This window comes from Chiloscyllium plagiosum, chromosome 24, assembly GCF_004010195.1.
Source record: "Chiloscyllium plagiosum isolate BGI_BamShark_2017 chromosome 24, ASM401019v2, whole genome shotgun sequence".
NCBI classification, from domain to species: domain Eukaryota; kingdom Metazoa; phylum Chordata; class Chondrichthyes; order Orectolobiformes; family Hemiscylliidae; genus Chiloscyllium; species Chiloscyllium plagiosum.
In genome coordinates this window covers 45705543-45727629 of record NC_057733.1, presented here as the reverse complement: position 1 = coordinate 45727629, position 22087 = coordinate 45705543, and the positions used below count along the sequence as shown (strand labels likewise).

Here is a 22087-nt window from a genome sequence, read left to right as displayed (position 1 = left end):
GGACTGTTGAAACGTGGTGTGAATACACTAATCCTGCGCCAGCTACGTGTTTAATATAGGGGGAAGTGAGGACTGCAGATGCTGGAGATCAGAGTCAAGAATGGGATGCTGGAAAAGCACAGCAGATCAGGCAGCATCCAAGGAGCAGGAGGATCAACATTTTGAACAAGAGCCCTTTTCATAGAGTTTAGGGCTATCGACGTGCGATGTCTAGGCAAACTCCTGTATTTAATCGGTCAACATTCTCTGGTGGCCAGCACCTAGATTTGTCTTTCAAGGGACAACTGGCTGTTATTATCAAAAAAATATAAAACATACTTGATTGGGGAACTGGAAGGAGCAGCAGTGCCCCCTCTTGGCTATACATTAAACTGCGAGCCACATCTTGCCTGTGACTGCCCTTGCCTGATCCTCCATCCCTGCTCCATCCGGTCCTGGGTATGTGGGTTAGAGGAGGTGGGGCACGGTCCTGGATGCTTCACTATCTTCCTGCTGGCTGGTGCCTGAGTCCTTAGGGATGGCTGGGTATCTCCAACACACCATCCCACTGCTGTGAAAAAACCCCTTTCCTGCGGCTGTCTCGTCAAGCTGTTGCTTGCTTTGGGGTTTCGCAAGAGGCGGAAATCCTCCTGCTGTACTGGACAGACACTATCGTCAGTTCTGTGCCTGGGGAGCTGCTGACGTTTTCAGCCCTGATTCAGCGTAGCCTACAAGGACAGATGGGAACCTTGGACAGATAGGTTGTTGGAGTAGAGGAAGCTAACGGTAGAGGGGGTCCAGAACAGTAGCCACACTCGACAGGAGTCTACGGAAAGGTGGCCCAAGGTCCGAGACATGGTAGTGTTTAGTTTTTCTGAGCGACTCTGTTATACTGTGCTCATCTCAGGCCCCGTCGACACAAAGCGACCGACGCATTGCCGTTTGTGCTGAAGAGTTACGAACTCCAAGTTGTGACCAGGACGGAGCTGTTGCCCAGGCTACCAAAACAAAATTTCCGCAAGACCCTCAGATCTGGCAGAGCAGGGACCCTTTCAGCACAGCAAATCGCAAAGCCAGTGCCAGAATGCCCAATTCTTTTTCCTCTTCTGCATTACCTTGTTATGCATTGGATTTTGAACAGCTTCATGATGAAATAAAATTGCGGCATAAGAAAGCATTATCTAAATAGCATTGGTTAAACTAACTGCACGTTCAATGAAGCTTGACCACTGCACTTCACATTCCACTAATTGTGAGGTTTTATAGAAAGTGCACTGTGGGAAGAGCCATCATGGAATGCAAATCAACACCAGTTTGTTTGAGATGTAATCTGCAATATTTGTTTGAATCCCTCTTCCGTAATCATCTTCCTGCTTTTGCTGTATGTGACATTTGCTCACTTGAAAATGACTTGTCTGACCGCCAAGTAGAGGTGAGAAAGGGCAACAGATATTTCACTGGTGTCACACGCAGTTGCTGCCAGTTGATACTTTCATACTGGGTCCAAACAGGCTGGGCTCGGAAATTTAAAGGATCCTGTTTGGCCGAGCCAATGTTGCTAGTTTGCAGATTCCACCAGGGAACTGAGAGCTTTGTCTAGAAGCTTTAAAAGTCTCTGTAAGGCCTGTGAATAGGCAGAACATTGTCTACGACAGAGGGACCGCTGCGCTGCCAAACCTGCTCGTTTGTCAGTTGAGATGAGGCCTGGTGGAGGTAAAAGATGTGCTGGCACAATCTGAAAGGGCAGGGGAGTTACATGGAGCTGGCAATGGACCTATCCCTTTCTGCAGATGACACCAAAATTGATGGTGGAGTGGACAGTGAAGAAGGCTATCTCAGAGTGCAACCGGACCGTAATTAGGTGGGCCAATGGGCTGAGGAGTGGCTGACGGAGTTTAATTTAGATGAATGTGAGGTGTTGCATTTTGTTAAGGCAAACCAGGGTAGGACTTATCCAGTTAATGATAGAGCCCTGGAGAATGTTGCCAAACAGAGAGACGTAGGGTTGCAGATTTATTTCCCTTGAAAGTGGAGTCGCAGGTTGTCAGGGTGATGAAGAAGGTGTTTGGTATGTTTGCCTTCATTGGTCAGTGCACTGAGTATGGGAGTTGGGAGGTCATGTTGTGGCTGTACAGGACATTGGTGAGACCACTTTTAGAATACTGCGTACAATTCTGGTTGCCCCTCTATAGAAAGGATATTGTCAATCTTGAGAGGGTGCAGAAAAGATTTACAAGGATGTTGCTGAGACTGACAGGTTTGATCTATAGGGAGGGATTGAATAGTCTGGGGCTGTTTTTCCTGGAGCAGCAGACGCTAAGGGGTGACCTCATAGAGGTTTATAAAATCATGAGGGACATGGATAGAATAAATAGACTACGTCTTTTCACTGGAGTGGGGGAGTCCAGAATTAGAGGGTGTAGGTTTAAGGTGATAGGGGAAAGATTTGAAAGAGACCTAAGGGGCAACTTTTTCACGCAGAGGGTGGTGCATGTATGAAACAAGTTGCCAAAGGAAGTGGTGGAGGCTGGTACAATAGCAACATTTAAACTACATCTGGGTGAGCACATGAATAGAAAAGGTGTAGAGGGAAATGGGCACAATGCTGGCAAGTAGGTCTAGATCAGATTGGGATGTTTGGTCAGCGCAGATGAGTTTGACTGAAGGATCCCTGTCTGGGGTACAGTCAAACTGGTTATAATTACTGTCTAGCCTCTGCCCTCACTTAGTTAACATTTGCTCCGGATAAAGCTTTGTTCATTCCCAGCGTGTGAGCATCACTGTCAGGCATTTTATTAACCATCCCTAATTGTGTCAACCACATTGCTGTGGGTCTGGAGTTGTGTGTAAACCAGACCAGGTAAGGACAGCAGTTCCCTTCCCTAGATGGGTTTTCCAATAACCAGCAATGATTTCATGGTCATCATAAGAACTCCTCCTTCCAGATATTTATTGAATTCAAATTCCATCATCTGCTGTGGCAGGAATCAAACCTGGTCCCCGGAACATTACCAGGGTCACGAGAATTCATGGATCAGTGATAAACTAATCCTGCGTATGCACACATGCGCACACAAACACTCACAGACTCACACACACAGACACACACACAGACTCACACACAGACACACACGCACACACACAGACACACACACACAAACTCATACACACGCGCACACACACAGACTCTCACACTCGGACACAAACATACACACAGACACACACACACATACATACATGCGCACACAGATACACACACGCACACATAGACACACTCACACACATACACACACACATGCACACATAGACACACACACACACACAGACACACACGCACACATAGACACACATGCACACACAGACTCTCACACACACACAGTTCCAGTATTAGTCAGTCTGTGTTGATTAGAAATGGTGGATTGTACCATTCCTGTTTGGGGATGCTTGGAGATTCTGTGTCAATGCCAAAAGGCTTTTCAATAAATCTTTCAAAATTTGTGGGCAGACATTAACACCTTCCAAATAATCTCTGATATATCTGTGTGGAGGTTTACACGTATATATTATGCATTAATATGAAATGTATAGAGACATGGGTGAAAGTATGTATAGATATAATAGGAATATCTGAGATTTGCTTCACTGCACTGTATCACTCTGAATGAAAACTCTCTTTTCTATACTTGGTTATTCATTGCCTGCTGCCCTGTTAACAGTAGGACGAGAATGTTCAGCATGTTGTGATGATATTGAAAATTATGCAAACCTATCTTTATTAATTCAGAGCTGTCTGATGTTACAGGAATGTTGGAATTGTTTTATGTCCTCCAGCCAGCCAAGCGACCACAGCTCCGCAAGTTACTGACAAAGAATTTATTTCTTTCAGTAAGTCAGCATGTGCTCGCAATCCTTGCACTCAGTAATTTGCAGGGGTGGAGAATGCCAATGCGAGGAGGAGAGTTACCACAGGGGTCACATCTTTTCCCAGTAAACAACTTGTTTACCTTGGCTCTGAAGCTGGAGTGAGCAGCAGCTATTTCTCTCTCTCTCTCTCTCTGAAGTTGCACAATTTCTGCTTCCTGCTGCATGCTGTCCAACATTGTTTTCCACTTCACCTGTCAAGAGGCTCTCAGTGAAGAAGACAGTGGTGGATAAGCGTCTCTCTCTCTCTCTCTCTTCATCATGGCAGACAATATTCTGTAACCTCCTGCAGTCTAGATTCACAGCCTTGCGAAAGGATTATTGATGAAGACCAGAAGGGGGTGGAGATGCCAGTGATAATCTTGTTGTTTATATGTGTCTATTCGCAGGGCACTTCCTTCATCAGACTGACTTGGGTCGTCAAAGCCTCCTCTACTTAAAAGAGGCAGGCAGCAGTTGGTTTGGAAAGGTCAGTAGATCTCTTTATTTTTAAACTTGCCGCTGTTTAACCCCTCCTTTTGGACTTCACGAATGACTTTAACGTTCCCCCCTCCCCCACCGCACAACAGGTATTAAAACAGAACAGCTGGTTGTTAGCTCAGTAAAAGGGTGCTTTATATTAGTGTTTGATCAATGAGTGATCTAAATTAATGATTGCTTTCAATTCAGAAACCACAGAAAGCATTAGACATTGACCAAGTTGGGATAGTTTGTCAATCAATATTGTTTCAAAGTTATAGCTGCTAGGTTGGGCTTGACTCGTTAATTCAGATAGACAACATTGGCTGCCCATTTTAGAAAGCCTGATTGAAGAGAAAAAGGCAGTGAGTATCAATATTCCTCTTTTAAAATCAGAATCTGACACTAAATAATTCAGAGCTTAGTTGCAGTTTGTTTAAAAGGCAAAAGGTGTTGAATCTAGTATCAAGCCTGGCATTTTAATGAACTCCGTGAGGTTACATATTCATCAGTGGGAGACGTTAGCAAATATGTGGATGGAAGTGACCCACTGAGTGAGACTGAACAAAAGTGGTCATAAAGGGTAAATAGTGGAAACACTCAGCAGCTCCTGTAGCATCTGGAACGAGAAACTGAGAGCTGAAGCTTATAGTTTTATGGATAAGTCCGACTTGGGTCATGTTTTTGGTGGGATTTTCGCTGTGAGGCCTTGTGGGAGTTTTCACTGAAATCTTACCAAATTTGCCACACTCATTACCTGCTGTGCCCCTGTGGCATCCTTCACATCTGATTCCAGCCCCCCCCATCTTACCATGCATCATTTCCATAACAATGGTCACTACCTGCCAAAACACCAACATCCTTTGTGCCCACGCCATCTTTAAGAGCCAATCGTGCACCTGGACAAGCTCCATTAGTTCTGAACTGCCCTGCACAGTTCCTGATGTTTGCCCCCAGATGTGGCAGAGAGGAGGAGTTTGACACCTCACTTTGTAGGCCCCAATCCTGGAGGTCCCGGCAGACAGGATGGTACAGATAACCACAACACCAGGCCATGTCCAGCTCTGGTATGAGGCTTCCACCCAGGTTGGAGCAGTCTCATCCTGGAAGAATGCCCAGCAATGTTGGGAGGAGGGCAATGTCCTTCTCCACTCTACCAGGGTAGATTCTACCATTTGTCTTTTTTACCTCCCTCTCTCTGTCTCTGTGGCTGTGCCCAGCTCCCACCAAGGCTCATGTTGTACCACCCTCCCTATTGTCAGTGACATCCTCTCTCCCTTCACTCACTCTCACCCACTCCAACACCCAACACTACTGACTCTGCGTGCCCTCTGCGCTGCCAACTCTCTCACTCAGGACACCATCCCACTTGCACCAACAGTGCCAGCTGTGCCTTTGACTTTCAGTCTCCATGATAGTTGCCTCTCTCTCTCTCTCTCTCCCTCTCTCTATCATACCAGTCCACAACAGGGCAAAAAGAGTCCATCAGGAGGTGGGCTGTCCCTTGATGAGGACACGGTGGCTCAGTGGATAGCACTGCTGCCTCACAGAGACAGGGAGCCAGGTTCGATTCCAGCCTCGGGCGACTGTCTGTGTGGAGTTTGCACATTCTCCCCGTGTCTATGTGGGTTTACTCCGGGTGCTCTGGTTTCCTGCCAAAAATGTGCAGATCAGGTGAATTGGGCATGCTAAATTGCCCATAGTGTTAGGTGCATTAGTCAAAGGGAAATGGATTTGGGTGGGTGACTCTTCGGAAGGTCGGTGTGGACTAGTTGGGCTGAAGGGCCTGTTTCCTACACTGTAGGGAACCTAATCTAATCTAGGAGAGGATGCTGACTCTGATTGCCCTGAGTAGGTCCTGGGCTGTTATTGGAGACTGCCCTTGTCTTTCTGTGCCTGGGTGTCCTGAGCAAAGACTTGACTGAGATGAGCTGGCCCATTGGCAGTGTTGAACTGCACAGCAGTACTGTGGCTGGCTAAGGGGACAATGCGCAGAAAGACAAGGCAAAGCAGGAATGCTGTGAGCATGTTCAGGTGTGTGAGTGCTGGAGAAGCAGCCTGAACCACTCCATGAACTGGGTGTGTAACCGTGGACACACAGTGTCCTTGCTGTAGCGTCATAATGATAGCCGCTGGTGCAGCCTGAGGTATAGCCTTGAGGTGAGAAGGGTCCTGTATGGGGATTGGAAATGTCCCATGTAGGGTGTCAGAGGCTGGCACATTTCAAATGCCAACATCCATAGATGTGGGAGGTGTGTGGCCAGTGCCCACACAGCGTGCCCTGACTTCCAAAGCAGAGGTGGCCAGAATAAACACTGAGCTGAATCCACAGCTGCCCACAGTGATTTTCTTGTTGAGTTTTCCCAATGTCTAGTTTGTTTGGTGAGTTTGGTGAAACGGGAGGCTGAATATCAATGAGTTAGAACAAGGCGTAAGATTCTGAAACAAAATCAGCAAATGCTGGAGAAACTCAGTAGGTTCAGCAGTACCTGCGGAGAGAGAAACACAGTTAATGTTTGGAGACCAGTGACGCTGTAAGAACCTGCTCGCTGCTAACATCTTCGGTCTGTGATCTTTCTGCAGCCCATCTGAGCTCAGGGGAGAGCTAAAACAGAGACCACAACCCTCTCTGAGTTTTTTTTTAAATTTCAGATTTTTAGCATTGGTGGCGTTTCACCTTCATAATGACAATTGAAAGTGTTTTTCTGCTTTTAATTGGCAATTTCCTCTCATGCCCAAATATGGTCTCTCAGCCTAGTCCGAATCACAATTGCCCTCTCATGGCATCTAAGTCCTTGTTAAGGAGTAATGAAGACTCACTCACTATGCAGTTCAGAGAAAGTGTGGACTGCAGATGCTGGAGAGTCAGGGTTGAAAAGTGTGGTGCTGGAAAATTACAGCAGACCAGGCTGCATCCAAGGAGCAGGACAGTCGACGTTTCGGTCATAAATCCTTCATCAGGAATGTGGAGGGGAAGGGGACTGAGAGATAAATAGGAAGGTGGGGTTGGGGCTGTGGGGAAGGTAGCTGGGAAGGCGATAGGTGGATGCAGGTGGGGGATAAAGTGTGAGATAAAAGTGAAGTCTGGTTTTGTAAATTGAGTCTGTACCCTGTGAGTTTGTATACAATGAAGAAAAAATTAAGGTGTTGTACTGAGCACAGATCCCAGACAGACAGCTAACGCTGGATTCTTTACGGCATTGTATTTTTGAAAAGGCAGCTTGTGCATGAATATTTCATTGGATGCATGTCTTTTGAAAACAAAATTAAAATTAAAATTTTGTTTTTAGTATCATTTATTTCTTTGCTGACAATCTAGCTAATATCTATCCTTTGCATGTTAATATGCAGTTGTAGGTTCAATGATATTGTGTTGCTTCAGGAGACTTAGGTGAGACCAAGGTTCCAGTGACAGGCTGATCAGGACAAAGTTGTAGCTCCATACCCAATACCCTCATGTGTTTGCATTTCGATTCCAACATTTAAGCACTTCAGTGTGAAGCTGGGTTTTGGTGAAACTTAATTGTGCAAAGCCTGATTGAGATTGTTGTTGCATGTGCAAAATATTTAGGATTTGTCTTGATTAAATGCCCAACCCAAAAGCTTGAGGAATATGAGAGCATCATTGCTCATATTGTTTAGTTAGCTTAGTTGGTTGGGCAGCCGCTTTATGCAGAGTGATGCTTACAGCAGGGATTCAATTCCTGTACTGACTGAGGTTACCAATGAAGAACTCTCCTTCTCAATCTCTCCCCTTGCCTAAGGCATGGTCACTCCCAGGATGGTTGCCTTTGTCTTTCTCTAATGAGAGTGCAGCCCCATGATCCAGGAGACAAACAGTGACTTTTCCTTTATGGCTGAGACTGTACAGACTCTATTAAATCAAAATAGTCCCCACTGCCATTTCTATTAAGGCTTTTGTTATATTTACAATATAAAGATAAATGATGTATCCAATACTTGCAGAATCCAGAACCTAAAATGGCTGCACCAACTTTTCCCATTTTCATTCATCTACCACCACAAGTATCACAAACTCAGTTCTTTTTTTAGAACATAGAACATTACAGCGCAGTACAGGCCCTTTGGCCATCGATGTTGCGCCACCCTGTAATACTAATCTGAAGCCCATCCCACCTACACTATTCCATGTATGTCTATATGCCTGTCCAATGACGGCTTAAATGCACTTAAACTTGGCAAATCTACCACCGTTGCATTCCATACCCTTACTACTCTCTAATTTGAAAGGTATTCTCATCCTTGGAGCCAGACCCTAAATTCCATTTTTTTAATTAAGTCTTGGAAATCTTTTATTCAGTTTTTCAGAATGATGGCCCATTTCACAGTCATTGCTAGGCAAACTGCTGTTGGGCCTGTGTTAGGATGCACCTTTTCCACCAACCAGCCTCCATCGAACTCAGGAAGCACAGTTGTACTCTGGACAAATCCAAACAGATAGTTGCTGTGCCATGAGTGTTGTTGAAGTTCTTTTGGTAGATGAAAGAGCTTCAGAAATTAAATACCCTCTTCATAAAACTTGTATATAACAGGCAGAGAAAACATTCACAAAAGGTTACTTTTATGTTGCTGAGTTTATTTGGAGTTTGTTAAATTATATTCACCGTAGGTTTCAAGTCCTTCCATGGCCTTCTCACCCTCTCCCTTTCTGTCTTTGTCACTTCATTTAGCAGCCTCACAAACTACAAAATCTCCTCCATCTTCTAATCTTGACTTCCTGAGTGTTCCTGACTTCCATTGCTAGACTATTGACAGTTGAGCCCACAGCTGCCAAGTCTTTTAGCTCGGAAATCTGCTCCCTAAACCTCACCCACCTCCCTCTCCTCCTTTAAAGTGCTCCTTAAAGGTCCTGTTTTGATGGACCTTATGCTCAACCATCCCAATATAATTTTATGCAGCTCAGAGTCAAATAATTATTCCTGTTTAGCTCATTTTACTGCACTAAAGGTGATAAATGAATATGAATTATTGTTAAATTATGTGCTTGCTGCAAGCTCAGAAAATAAGATGTGATTTGGACAATTTATGGCTTAAATTCACAAAAACAACATTGCCAGGCCAGAACAGTAGGCAACTGAATCTTGAGAACATTTTGTCCAAAGCCAAATATAGGGTTTAATGGCTGTACATCAGGATTGTTCAGTTCTCTTAGCTCTGTTTGTTTACTTGGGATATTTCGATTGAAGGAAAACAATGGGTTGTGTTATCTGCAGCCCTGATGATTAAACTCATTGTTGAACTGCTAGACTACGTAGTTTCTCATTTCAACCCACATCCCAATCACAGTGTAGGTCAGAGTTAGAATTTGCATTCATTATATTTCAAACAAAAAGTATTCTCTGAATACTGATATATTATCTAGCTTTTATTGACAGTCAAATATTTTACTGTAATGTTTGGATGTCACATTTCATTCACTTTGTGATGTCTGATGAAAATAGTCAGGAATATGGATGAAAATAATATGTAGAAAACACAAGGGCTGCAAAATGTGTGGGATCACGTTCTCTCACACTCTCCTGAATCAGAACTATATCGCTGTTACTTCACTGTCGCTGAGTCCAACCCCTGGAATTCCCCCCCTCATGGCACTGAGGGTTTACCATTGGACAGCAGCAGTTCAAGAAGGTGGTTCAACCATCACCATATCGCTCACATGGAATCAAATCATACAGTCACAGAATTGTTACAGCACAATAAACCAGACCTTGAGATGCATCATGCCCTTGCTGGCTCTGCTAAGAGACCCAGTTGGGTATGATCCCTCGCCACCCTGTCCCCACATCCCTGCACATTCCTCCTATTTTAGAATATTTAGAAATAGAAAGAAATTTATAGAATGGAAGGATTCATTTTGACTGCGCAGCTGATAAATGAACGACCCAAGAATCCCATTTTCCATCATTAGCTCCCTATCCCAGGAGGTTATGGCAGATTTCCAGATGACCAACACATTTTCAGGCAGTCAGGTCCAGACCCCTACTCACCTCCACTTTAATATTTCTCCTCCTGTATTTGTTTTAAGTCTATCGCCCCTAATCACTGACCTCTCTGCTAAAATAATTTGGCTATTTGCATTCATTCTATCAAGGCCCCTCACAACTTTTGTAGACCTTAATCAGATTCCCACCTCAGCCACCTCTCTTCCAAGGAGAAGAACTTCAGACTATCCAATATTTCCTCATAGCTGCATTTTGCTAGAAGTGGCAACATCCTGGGAAATCTCCTCTGCACCTTTTCTAATGTAGTTAGATCTTTTCTGTCATGAAGTAATCAGAACCGCACATAGTGCTCAAGTAGCGGCCTGGTAAAAGATTTAGACAGTCCCAGCGTAATTTCCGTGTACTTTTGTACATACTGGGCTAATAAAGGAAAATATTCCTTGTGCTTTCATTATCACCTTCCTGCCCTGCCCTGTTACCTTCAAATATATGTGGACATTCACTCCAACATTCCTCACTTCTTCTGAGTAATCTCCCACTAATTGTGTTTTCCTCTGCCTTGATTGGCCTCTCCAAGTTCACCAGCTCTCCTTTCTATGAGTTGAATTCCTTTTGTGTTTTTTCTATCCACTTGATCAGCCTATTGATATCTTCCTGCTGTCTACCGCTGTCCTCCTCACTACTAACCATGTGGCTTGTTTTTGTGCTTTCTCTAAACTTCTCAAAGATGCACACCACATCTATGTCCAATGCATTAATATATTTCACAGAAAACAGAGGATTCAGCACTGTTGAACTCCACAGGTAACAGCTTTCCAGTCACAAAAACACTCAGTGACAATTCTCCCTTGTGTATTGCCACTGAGCCAAATGTGTATCCAGCTTGCTATATTTTCCTGATCACATGGCTTAATAGTTTTTTAACCAGTCTGCCATGTGGAACCTTGTTAAAAGCCTCACTAGAATCTATGCGGCTCACATCAATCATACTGCCCTGATTAATCTTCCTTGTCGCCTCCTCAAAAAATTCAATCAATTTAATCAGAAACATTTCGTCCTTTAACAAATCCATGCTGACTGGCTTTGATTAATCCGTGCCTTCCTACATGACAGTTTGTCCAATAATTCACCGAGAACAGAGGTTAGACTGACTGGATTAGCAGTCTTGCAATCCTCTGGCACTACACACCATCTCGTATATAGACATATAAAAGAAAAATAAAGTATTTTGAGTTTGTTTCTTGGATTCTCTCCTCCACAGTTCTGATGAAGTGTCACTGGACTCGAAGAGTTAATTCTGTTTTTTTCCCCGTAGATGCTGCCAGACCTGCTGAATTTCCTTTTTCTGTTTCTCCTGCACATTTACTTGAACACTGAGGTGCTGCAGCATGCTTGGAATTAAAAGAACAAGTTCTGATGAATACTTACAGTGAAATCCCAGGTTCTTGCTGTCAAAGTCAATTGCTGATTTCTGACCCTAGCTTTGAATCTAAAGGGCAGGTATATGGGAAAGGGAGCTTTGGTTTTAGTGCAGAGCAGCAGAGTGCTTTGAACTGCAATTTGTGAGCAGGTTTGATCAATTTCTATGAGGGCAGCTCACAAATTATCATAGATTCTAGAACAGGATGTCCATTCCCCAAGAAAATTATCATTTTCACAGAAAGAAAGAAATTACATGCGTCACGAATATATCACCAGCTGATATATCCATCGCAAATATTCCACATGTAAGCTATATCCCCAGCTATATTGCACCCATAAGTTATATTGCATAAAGAAAATTTATGGCACAGAATTTAGCCTATTGTGTCTGTGGTGTATCTACATCAGATATTACAAATATGATGTGCACTCACAGCTGATGTTGTACACATGCATTCAATCCATATACCATTTTTTCCACAGTGGGGCCTGTCCCCAGCGGATACTGCTCATGTACAGCACATCCATCTACCAGACATTCCATACACTGCTGGTGTGTAACTGTGAGAGCTTCCTCTTGCACTTCAAACTATAATGTCACATATTTCCTCAGCATGCTGGAACAAAATGTTACGACCTTGTCTTCCTCACACATAAATATATCAGATTGTGTCTGTGTGCAGGAGCTCAGGTATAACATTAGCAGTTTTCAAGAGCTGAGGAAATCACTAATGCGACATAGTGTTGTTCTAAATGATAATGAGCCTGCAGTGTGCACAGGCTTCCGCTAACTTTATTAATGATGACAGTCAGTCGAATACTTTGATTGTGTTTTGATTCACTGGAATCACTTGAGACCAGCTTCTACTCCAGATGGCTTTAGAAATCAAATCCCTGTGTGAAAGTCAAGCATTTGCCCTCTCACCAGCCTTTCAGATGAACTTGCCTTTAAAGAGTTAATAAAGGTGTCCATTAGAAATGTCTGCATTTACTTTTAGATTGTCTGCTCTTTCCTGGTTCCCTGTTGTAAGTGCATGTGCCTGACATCCTAATGTAGTGTATGAGGAGCAATTTGACAACAGCCTGTATTCTTCAGGATTTGTAATGTCAAGGTTATCAGTGCATTAGGATAAAACCCGTAACAGCTTCTGATGTCTGTACATTTGCAATTAATCTCACAGTCCTTATTGATAGACCCAGCATTGGTCATTCAAAGGCATTACCATCATTGAATCCCCCATTATCAACATCCTGGGGGTTACCATCGAACAGAAGCTGAACTGGAACTATTGTATAATTACAGTGGCTGCAAAAACAAGCCAGAGGCTAGGAAATCTGTGGTGAACAATTAGAGGAGAAAGTGAGGACTGAAGATGCTGGAGATCAGAGCTGAAAATGTGTTGCTGGAAAAGCGCAGCAGGTCAGGCAGCATCCAAGGAGCAGGAGAATCGATGTTTCGGGCATGAGCCCTTCTTCAGGAATCGACGTTTCCTGAAGAAGGGCTCATGCCCGAAACGTCAATTCTCCTGCTCCTTGGATGCTGCCTGACCAGTGAACAATTACAGACAATCTAACCACTGCCTATAACGTTCAATGGCATTACCATCACTCAATGCCCCACTGTAAACATCCTGGATATTACCATTGATCAGAAACTGAATGGGACTGGCCATATATATACTGTGGAGTAGATCAGAGGCTCTGTATTCTGCAGTGAGTAACTTATCTCCTGTCTCCCCAGAGTCCTGTCTGCCATCTACAAGGCACAAATCAGGAATGTGATAGAATACTCCCCTCTTATCTGCAGCTGCAGCAGCACTCAAGAAGCTTAATATCATCCAGGGAAAAAATGCTCACTTGATTGGCACCACATCCATAAACATCCACACCCTCCACCACTGACGCTCAGTAGCAGCATTATGCACCATTTACAAAATGCACTGCAAAGATTCACCTAGGCTGTTTTGACAGTACCTTCGAAAACCACACCCTCTACTACTTAGATGGTCAAGGGCTGCACTCCAAGTCAATCACCACACTGTTCCTCCATGTTGCTGGGTCAAAGTCCTGAAACTCACCTCCTTACCAGGAGTACAGCCGTACAAAAAGGCAGCTCACCACTTACTTCCCCAGACCAAAATAGCGATGGACCATAAATGCTGGTGTGGCCAATGCTACCTACAACATTAGAAAGAATTGAAGAATGTAAGTTAGCTCGCTGATCTGGAGGGTTTGTTTTCATCACCATACTAGGTAACATCATCAGTGAGAGTCTCAGGTGAAGTGCTGGTGGTATGTCCTGCTCTCTATTTATAGGTCTTGGTCTCTTAAGGTGGGTGATGTCATTTCCGGTTCTTTTTTTTAAGGGAAGGTAGATAGGATCTAAATTGATGTGTTTATTTATGGAGTTCTGGTTAGAATGCCCTGCCTCTTAAGAATTCTCGTGCGTGTCTTTGTTTCGTCAGTCCTAGGTTGTGTGTGTTGTTCCAGTCAAAGTGGTGTCCTTCTTTGTTTGTATGTATAGAAACTAGTGATAGGGGGTTGTGTCTTTTAGTGGCCAGTTGGTGTTCATGTATCCTGGTGGCAAGTTTCCTGATAGTTTGTCCGATGTAGTGTTTTTCATAGTTCTTGTATAGTATCTTGTAAATGACGTTAATTTTGCTGGTGGCATCTGTTGGATCCTTCAGGTTCATTAGTAGCTATTTAAGGGTGTTGGTAGGTTTGTGGGCTACTATGATGCCAAGGGGTCTGAGTAGTCTGGAAGTCATTTCTGATATGTGTTCGATGTAAGATAATGTGACTGTAGTTTTTGGTTGCGTTGTGTCTGCTTCATTGGGCTTGTTTCTGAGGAATCAGCAACTGAGTTTATTGGGTACCCATTTTTCTTGAAAACATTATCTAGATATTTTTCTTCTGCTTTTTGTAGTTCTTGGGTGTTCATTGAAATAATGTCTTGATGCAGCTCTGTTTGTGGGTGTTGGGATGATTGCTACTGAAGTTAAGTATTTGGTCGTGTTTGTTGTTTTTCTGTAGACGCTGGTTTGAAGCTCTCCGTAAACTGTACGTTCAACTGTCACGTCCAGGAATGGGAGTCTGTTGTCTTCTCCTCCTCTTTTGTGAATTTTACACCTGTCAGGATATTGTTGATTGTGTTGGATATTTCCTCGAAGTTGTTCCGTTTTGTGATGGCAAAGGTGTCATCTACGTAGCGGGTCCAAAGTTTGGGTTGGATAGATGAGAGGACAGCTTGTTCAAGTCTCTGCGTTCCTGCTTCTGCTATGAGCCCTGATATTGGTGATACCATAGGTGTTCCGATGACTTATTTATGGTTTTTGATATTGAATGTGAAGTGGGTGGTGAGGCACAGGTCCACTACCAACCTCAATTAACACAATCCGCCGATTTCTCAGAAACAAGCCCAGACAAGCAGACACGACACAAACAAAACTCTAGCCACATTACCTTACATCAAAGACATATCAGAAATGACTTCCAGACTACTCAGACACCTTGGCATCATGGTAGCCCACAAACCTACCAACACCCTTAAACAGCGACTGATGAACCTGAAGGATCCAATAGATACTACCAGCAAAACTAAAGTCATTTACAAGATACTATACAAGGACTATAAAAAACACTACATCGGACAAACTAGCAGGAAACTTGCCACCAGGCTACCCAACTGGCCACTAAAAGACATGACCCCCTATCACTGGTTTCTGTATATCCAGACAAAGAAGAAACCACTTTGTCTGGGACAGCACACATACCCTAGGACAGGTGAAACAAAGACACGCATGAGAATTCTTAGAGGCACAGCATTCTAACCAGAACTCCATAAATAAACACATCAATTTAGATCCTATCTACCTTCCCTTGAAAAAAACCTGGAAATGAAGTCACCCACCTTAAAAAACCAAGACCTATAAATAGAGAGGTGGGATATACCATCAGCACTTCACCAGAGACTCTCATTGTTGGGGTTATCTAGTATGGTGACGAAAGGTCTGAAAACAGCTCAGCGAGCTAGCTTACATTCTTTTCATCACCCTGAGCTACAAATCTTCTCAAAACAAAGCTAATATAAAAGAATTTTTAAAAATTCTCACTGTGAATTTGCTGTATTTACCAAACAGTTCAAGCAAAAGACAATGAAACAAATGGAACTGTTTGTCATGTGGATTGTATTCTCATTTAATTCCACAAGTGGTTCTTCATTTTGTTTTGCTACCTCTACATCTTTAAACTGTAGTGTATGCTCCCTGTGTTTGTTCGCATCCTAGTTTACAGTCTGCAAGGCTTACTGAAGGTAATGATTGATTGAAGAGTGTTGAGGTAGTTTGTCCTGTTCACCTCATAGAATCATAGAGATGTACAGCACAAAAACAGACCCTTCAGTCCAACTTGTCCATGCCAACCAGATATCCTAACCCAATCCAATCCCATTTGCCCGCACTTGGCCCATATCCCTTTAAACCCTTCCTATTCACATACCCATCCAGGTGCCTTTTAAATGTCACAATTGTACCAGCCTCCATCACTTCCTCTGGCACCTCATTGCATACATGTACCACCCTCTGCATGAAAAAGTTGCCACTTAGGTGCCTTTTAAATCTTTCCCCTCTCATCCTAAATCTATACTGTCTAGTTCTAGACTAGAGGGAAAAGACTTTATCTACTTATCCAACACCCTCATGATTTTATAAACCTGTATAAGGTCACCCTTCAGCCTCCGTCGCTCGAGGGAAAACAGCCCCAGCCTATTCAACCTCTCTCTATAGCTCAAATCCTCCAACCCTGGCAACATCCTTGTAAATATTTTCTAAACCCTTTCAAGTTTCATAACATCCTTCCAATATTGCACGCAATATTCCAACAGTGGCCTAACCAATGTCCTGTACAACTGCAATATGACTTCCCAACTCCTGTACTCAATATTCTGACCAATAACGGAAAGCATATCAAATGCCTATCTACCTGCGACTCTACTTTCAAGGAGCTATGAACCTGCACTCCAAGGTCTCTTTGTTCAGTAACACTCCCTAGGACCTTACCATTAAGTGTATAAGTCCTGCTAAGATTTGCTTTCCCAAAATGCAGCACCTTGCATTTATCTAAATTAAACTCCATCTGCCACTTCTCAGCCCAATGGCCATCTGATCAAGATCCCGTTGTAATGTGAGATAAACTTCTACACCTCCAATTTTGGTGTCATCTGCAAACTTACTAACTGTACCTCTTACGCTCTCATCCAAATCATTTATATAAATGATGAAAAATAGTGGGCCCAGCACCAATCCTTCCCCCTCAGTTTTGGGTTTTGGATTTGCGGAAGCCTGACAGCAGTTGTAGATGAGGCAAATGTGAAAAACAGTCAGCAGGAAATTAAAGCAATATGGTCCTTCTTTGATTTATTTAGCCATTACTTAAATTGCCTTAAACTATCTGTTAAATCAAACTGCATTTCACAATTGAATGAAGGCCATGGTTTGGCTAACTCAGTTGGCTGGATTGATGGTTTGCAGTTTAGAATAACATTAATAACATGAGTTCAATTCCCACACCCACTGAGGTTACAATGAAGAGTTCCCCTTCTCACCCTCTCCCCTCGCCTGAGGTGTGGTGACCCTCACATTGACCTAGCACCAGTTGTCTCTCTGTGATGGGAAAGCAGCTCAATGGAATGCTAGGATTATAATGACTTTACCTTTAAACTTACAGAACAGCAATGTGACAGAGATCCTCTGTTACCTCCAGTGAATGGTCAATGATGAGATGCTCTGATAGGATTCACAATGCTGTTTATAGACATTTGGTAGTACAGAACTTGCGTATTGGTGGAAGGAAATAATCCCATTTGTGAAAGATATTTGTCTTGCACATATTAGAACAATGTTTCCCAAACTTCTTCCCAGCGTGCCACCATGTTAATATCTCAGACGTCCTGTAACCTCAGAGTGAGAGTGGAGATGGGGCTGTTTGTTGACATTGGGCAGGGATTGTTTGAGTGGGATTGAGAGGGTTGGAGGCTTGTTGAATGGGGAGGATGGGGATGGGTTATTGAGCAGAGAATGGGTTTAAGCTTTCTGGGTTTCTTTCAAGCTCACAGCAGCATTCGGGACTTAGAGAACAGATGATTAAGCAAGGCCTAACAATAGAAACAGTCCCAAGCACGTAAAGAGACGGATTTTAATACTCCACAGCCACCATGACTGATTGGAACTCACAATCCCAAGAGCTCATCCTGCAAGCCCACTGCAGGTCATGACCTACAGTTTGGGCACCCCCTGCACTAGAACATTGGCCCAGATCTATCAGGCCAACTAGACTGTGCTGTCTTTATCACCTACACAATTATATTTCCCATTCCTCTTCATCCCATCAATTTATCTTTCATTCCCAAATGAGCTGGGAGGGGATCTGGGGATAAACAGAGAAAGCTAACCTTGCCACCATTGTTGGAGGTGTATTTTCCCCCCAATGTCTGTTGTTGGAGGTGTATTTTCCCCCCTCTTTTGCTTTTAAGATCGTTCGTGCTAAGGGACACTGTGTAAGTAAACAAAGCTGCGCCTGTGCTTGGCTGTTAGTCTGCGTTGCTTTTTCAAGCTGTATGCATAGCAATGAGTCGGCTTTACTGTAATATCAGCTTCATAACTTGTAATGTGTTTAACCATGTTGAATAAAGTGACCGTGAACATGACACCTACATCCCATTAATGAATTTGTTTCAAGTCAGCAACCTACACTGAGCTCTTCCAAACTGTCCATTCTTTAAACTCTGGATATTTCTGCAAACCACCTTCATGCCAGATAATGAATCAGTTGTCTATGACTCTGATTAATACCTTTTCTCGCAGTGACCCCATTTCATGGCTTGAAAATTGTCACAACCCCTCAGTGAGACCTCAGCCCTGAAATGTCAGCTCAGGGTCCCGACCCCACCCTCAAGTTTGGGAATATCTGCATTAGGACAATCTGCAAGAAATCCTAGTGCAAGGAGGAGCAGCATGTTATTCGTGTCTGAGAGGTAGTGGAAGCATGTTCTTCACAAGCAGTATATTAAATTGCTCCTCTTCACATTGTCATTCTTGCAAATTGTCCTGATGAGTGGTCATTGGAAAGCTTCAACAAACTGCAGTACTTAAATAGTGTTTCTCTTGTGTCGGCTGAACACACAGGCAGAGGAATAGTCTATGAATACATTTATCATTAATGCTGCACGGTATAATTGAACAGTAAAGTCATGCATGCAATATTAATAGAACATAGAACATAGAACATTACAGCTCTCCAGCCCTCGATGTTGTGCCAATCTGTGAAACCAATCTGAAGTCCATCTAACCGACACTAGATTAGATTAGATTACTTACAGTGTGGAAACAGGCCCTTCGGCCACAGAGAGTCGCCTGAGGCGGGAGTTGAACCCGGGTCTCTGGCGCTGTGAGGCAGCAGTGCTTGCCACCGTGCCGCCCACTATTCCATTCTTGTCCATATGTCCAACCAATGGCCATTTAAATGCCCGTAAAGTTGACGACTCTACTACTGTCCCATGCCCCTACTAGTCTCTGAGTAAAGAAACTATCTCTGATATCAGCAATGCTAACCACTGTACCACCGTGCCGCCCACTATTCCATTCTTGTCCATATGTCCATCCAATGGCCATTTAAATGCCCGTAAAGTTGACGACTCTACTACTGTCCCATGCCCCTACTAGTCTCTGAGTAAAGAAACTATCTCTGATATCTGTTCTATATCTATCACCCCTCAATTTAAAGCTATGTCCTCTTGTGCCAGCCATTGCCATCCAAGGAAATAAAACTCTCACTGTCCAACCCACCTAACCCTCTGATTATCTTTATATCTCAATTAAGTCACCACTCAACCTTCTTCTCTCTAATGAAAACAGCCTCAAGTCCCTCAGCCTTTCCTCATTAGACCTTCCCTCCATACTGGGCAACATCCTAGTAAATCTCCTCAGAACCCTTTCCAAAGCTTCCACATCCTTCCTATAATGCGGTGACTAGACTTGCATGCAGTGCTCCAAGTGCGGCCACACCAGAGTTTTGTACAGCTGCAGCATGACCTCATGGTTCCAAATCTTGATCTCTCTACCAATAAAGCTAACACACTGTATGTTTTCTTAACAACCCTATCAACCTGGGTGGCAACTTTCAAGGATCTATTTACCTGGACACCAAGATCTCTCTGCTCATCTACATTATCAAGAATCTTACCATTAGCTCATTCGCTCTTCATTCCTGTTACTCCTTCTGAACTGAATCACCTCACACTTTTCTGCATTAAACTCCATTTGCCACCTCTCAGCCCAGCTCTGCAGCTTATCTGTGTCCCTCTGTAACCTATAACATCCTTTGTCACTATCCACTGACCTCTGTGTCATCCGTAAATTTACTAACCCATCCTTCTCCACCCTCATCCAGGTCATTTACAAAAATGACAAACAGCAGTGGACCCAAAACAGATCCTTGTGGTACCCAAATGTAACTGAACTCCAGCATGCACATTTCCCATCAACTACCACCCTCTGTTTTCTTTCAACCAGCCAATTTCGAAGCTCCTTGGATGCTGCCTGAACTGCTGTGCTCTTCCAGCACCACTAATCCAGAATCTGGTTTCCAGCATCTGCAATAATTGTTTTTACCTCATTTCTGATCCAAACAGCTAAATCACTCTCAATCCCTCATCCACCTGTTTGGTCACCTTCGCAAAGAACTTAATAAGGTTTTTGGGGCACAACCTATCCTTCACAAAACCGTAATCAACTTATTGACTATCCGTAATCAACTTATTCCTCTCCAGAAGATTATAAATCCTATCTCTTATAACCCTTTCCAACACTTTACCTACAACCGAAGTAAGGCTCGCAGGTCTATAATACAGTCCAAACACTGGTTGGAGCAATTTGTTATTGGACAGTTGTCCTGAATGAAGCCAGGTAAAATCAATGGGAATCTGGTGCTGGATGCAGGGCCATTGAGAGCACAGCGGGGGCGGGGGGTGACAAGGTGAAAAGGGCAGCTTGAATTGGGAGACTGGATGTTAAATGGGGCAAGGGGACAATCAGACTGTTTGGATTTGAGTTTGATAAATCACTGATCTAAACCAAGGTTCTCTTGAAGTCTTGAAATCTGGAATAGATTATTCAACCATTCTGCACACCGAATATTGTACGTAAGCCATTCACCTGATCTCAATCCCTTTACCCTCTCAATCCCAACAACGGAGTCATTGAAGATACTGTAATCAACCTGCACAGAGATGCTATTATACTCCTCAGGAGCAGGTGGGACCTGAACCTAGGCCTCCTGGCTCAAAGGTAGAGGCACTACCACTGCACCGTAAGATCCTAAAGGCTACCACACCTGATATTCCCAGATGGCATTCCATGCAAATGCTAACCGGGCTGATGAACTATTATGGCTATATTCAGCACTGGAGAGGAAGCGCCGAGTCCAGTAAAGAATCAACAAACCCTATTTTTTTTAAAAAGTCCATCGCTTACTCAATCTCATTGAAAGAAGCAGATCCTTCCAGAATTGGGGCAATGATTCTCCATGTTTTCGACTGAGGGTGTCCAGCAATGGTGAGTTATTTTGTTTGTAAGTACAAAGGGCGAAGAGGGATTGTGAACACTTCCAGAGCACATGATGCCACTGGACATTGTGACTGTGCAGATACTTGTCCGAAACCTTCTCAAAATTGTTTTTTGTTTTGTTTTTGCAACGTGAACCAGGTGTTTCTTGGTGAGGTGAACATCAACTTGAATTGCTGCCAGGTGGTGGTGAAAGAGTTAAAAGCAGAAGCCAACATTCAGGAGCAGATGCGATTCCTGGAGGAAGCCCAGCCTCACAGGTCAGTTTCACAAGTCAGTTCCCCTACACACTCACACACACATAGACACACACAGACCCAACCACACACACAGACACACACACATATAGACACACACACATAGACACACACACACACCTTGGTCATGGCGAAAGGGATAATGGCTGCCAGAACCTATCTGAAATAGCCCCAGGTCTGTCACTCAAAGTGCCTCTCTGCCCAAGTCCCAGTTCAACCGGTCCCAGCTTTCTGTACCTGAGCCACACCATCCTCAGGGATGAAGCACAGCCGCAGTCATCTCTGTGGGATTACAGGGGGGACGGAAGAGTTGTGAGACAAACAGCAGATAAATAGTTTAGTCCAGACTTCCTTTGTCTACTGCTGCTTTGCATTTGACAGTTTTGGAATGAAAATCATATGTATTTTAAAACTGATCAAATTCCTTTTGCCTTTGATCAACAGGAAAACCCAATGTAAAATCCGAAAT

At 43.6% G+C, this 22087-nt stretch overlaps 1 protein-coding gene across 5 annotated transcripts in view; it reads left to right on the top strand.

The window, feature by feature from the left end:
• LOC122562236 (serine/threonine-protein kinase LMTK1-like) overlaps positions 1 to 22087 on the top strand; it is a 359515-nt gene that overhangs the window by 282679 nt on the left and 54749 nt on the right. For 4 of the 5 annotated variants that reach the window (XM_043714970.1, XM_043714969.1, XM_043714971.1 and 1 more), the window contains 2 exons: positions 4290 to 4369; positions 21503 to 21621. In XM_043714970.1, coding sequence (XP_043570905.1) covers positions 4290 to 4369; positions 21503 to 21621 — 199 coding nt within the window. Of the gene's footprint in view, positions 1 to 4289; positions 4370 to 21334; positions 21353 to 21502; positions 21622 to 22087 lie in introns of those variants that run through there. The other variant, XM_043714973.1, reaches the window with a different exon arrangement.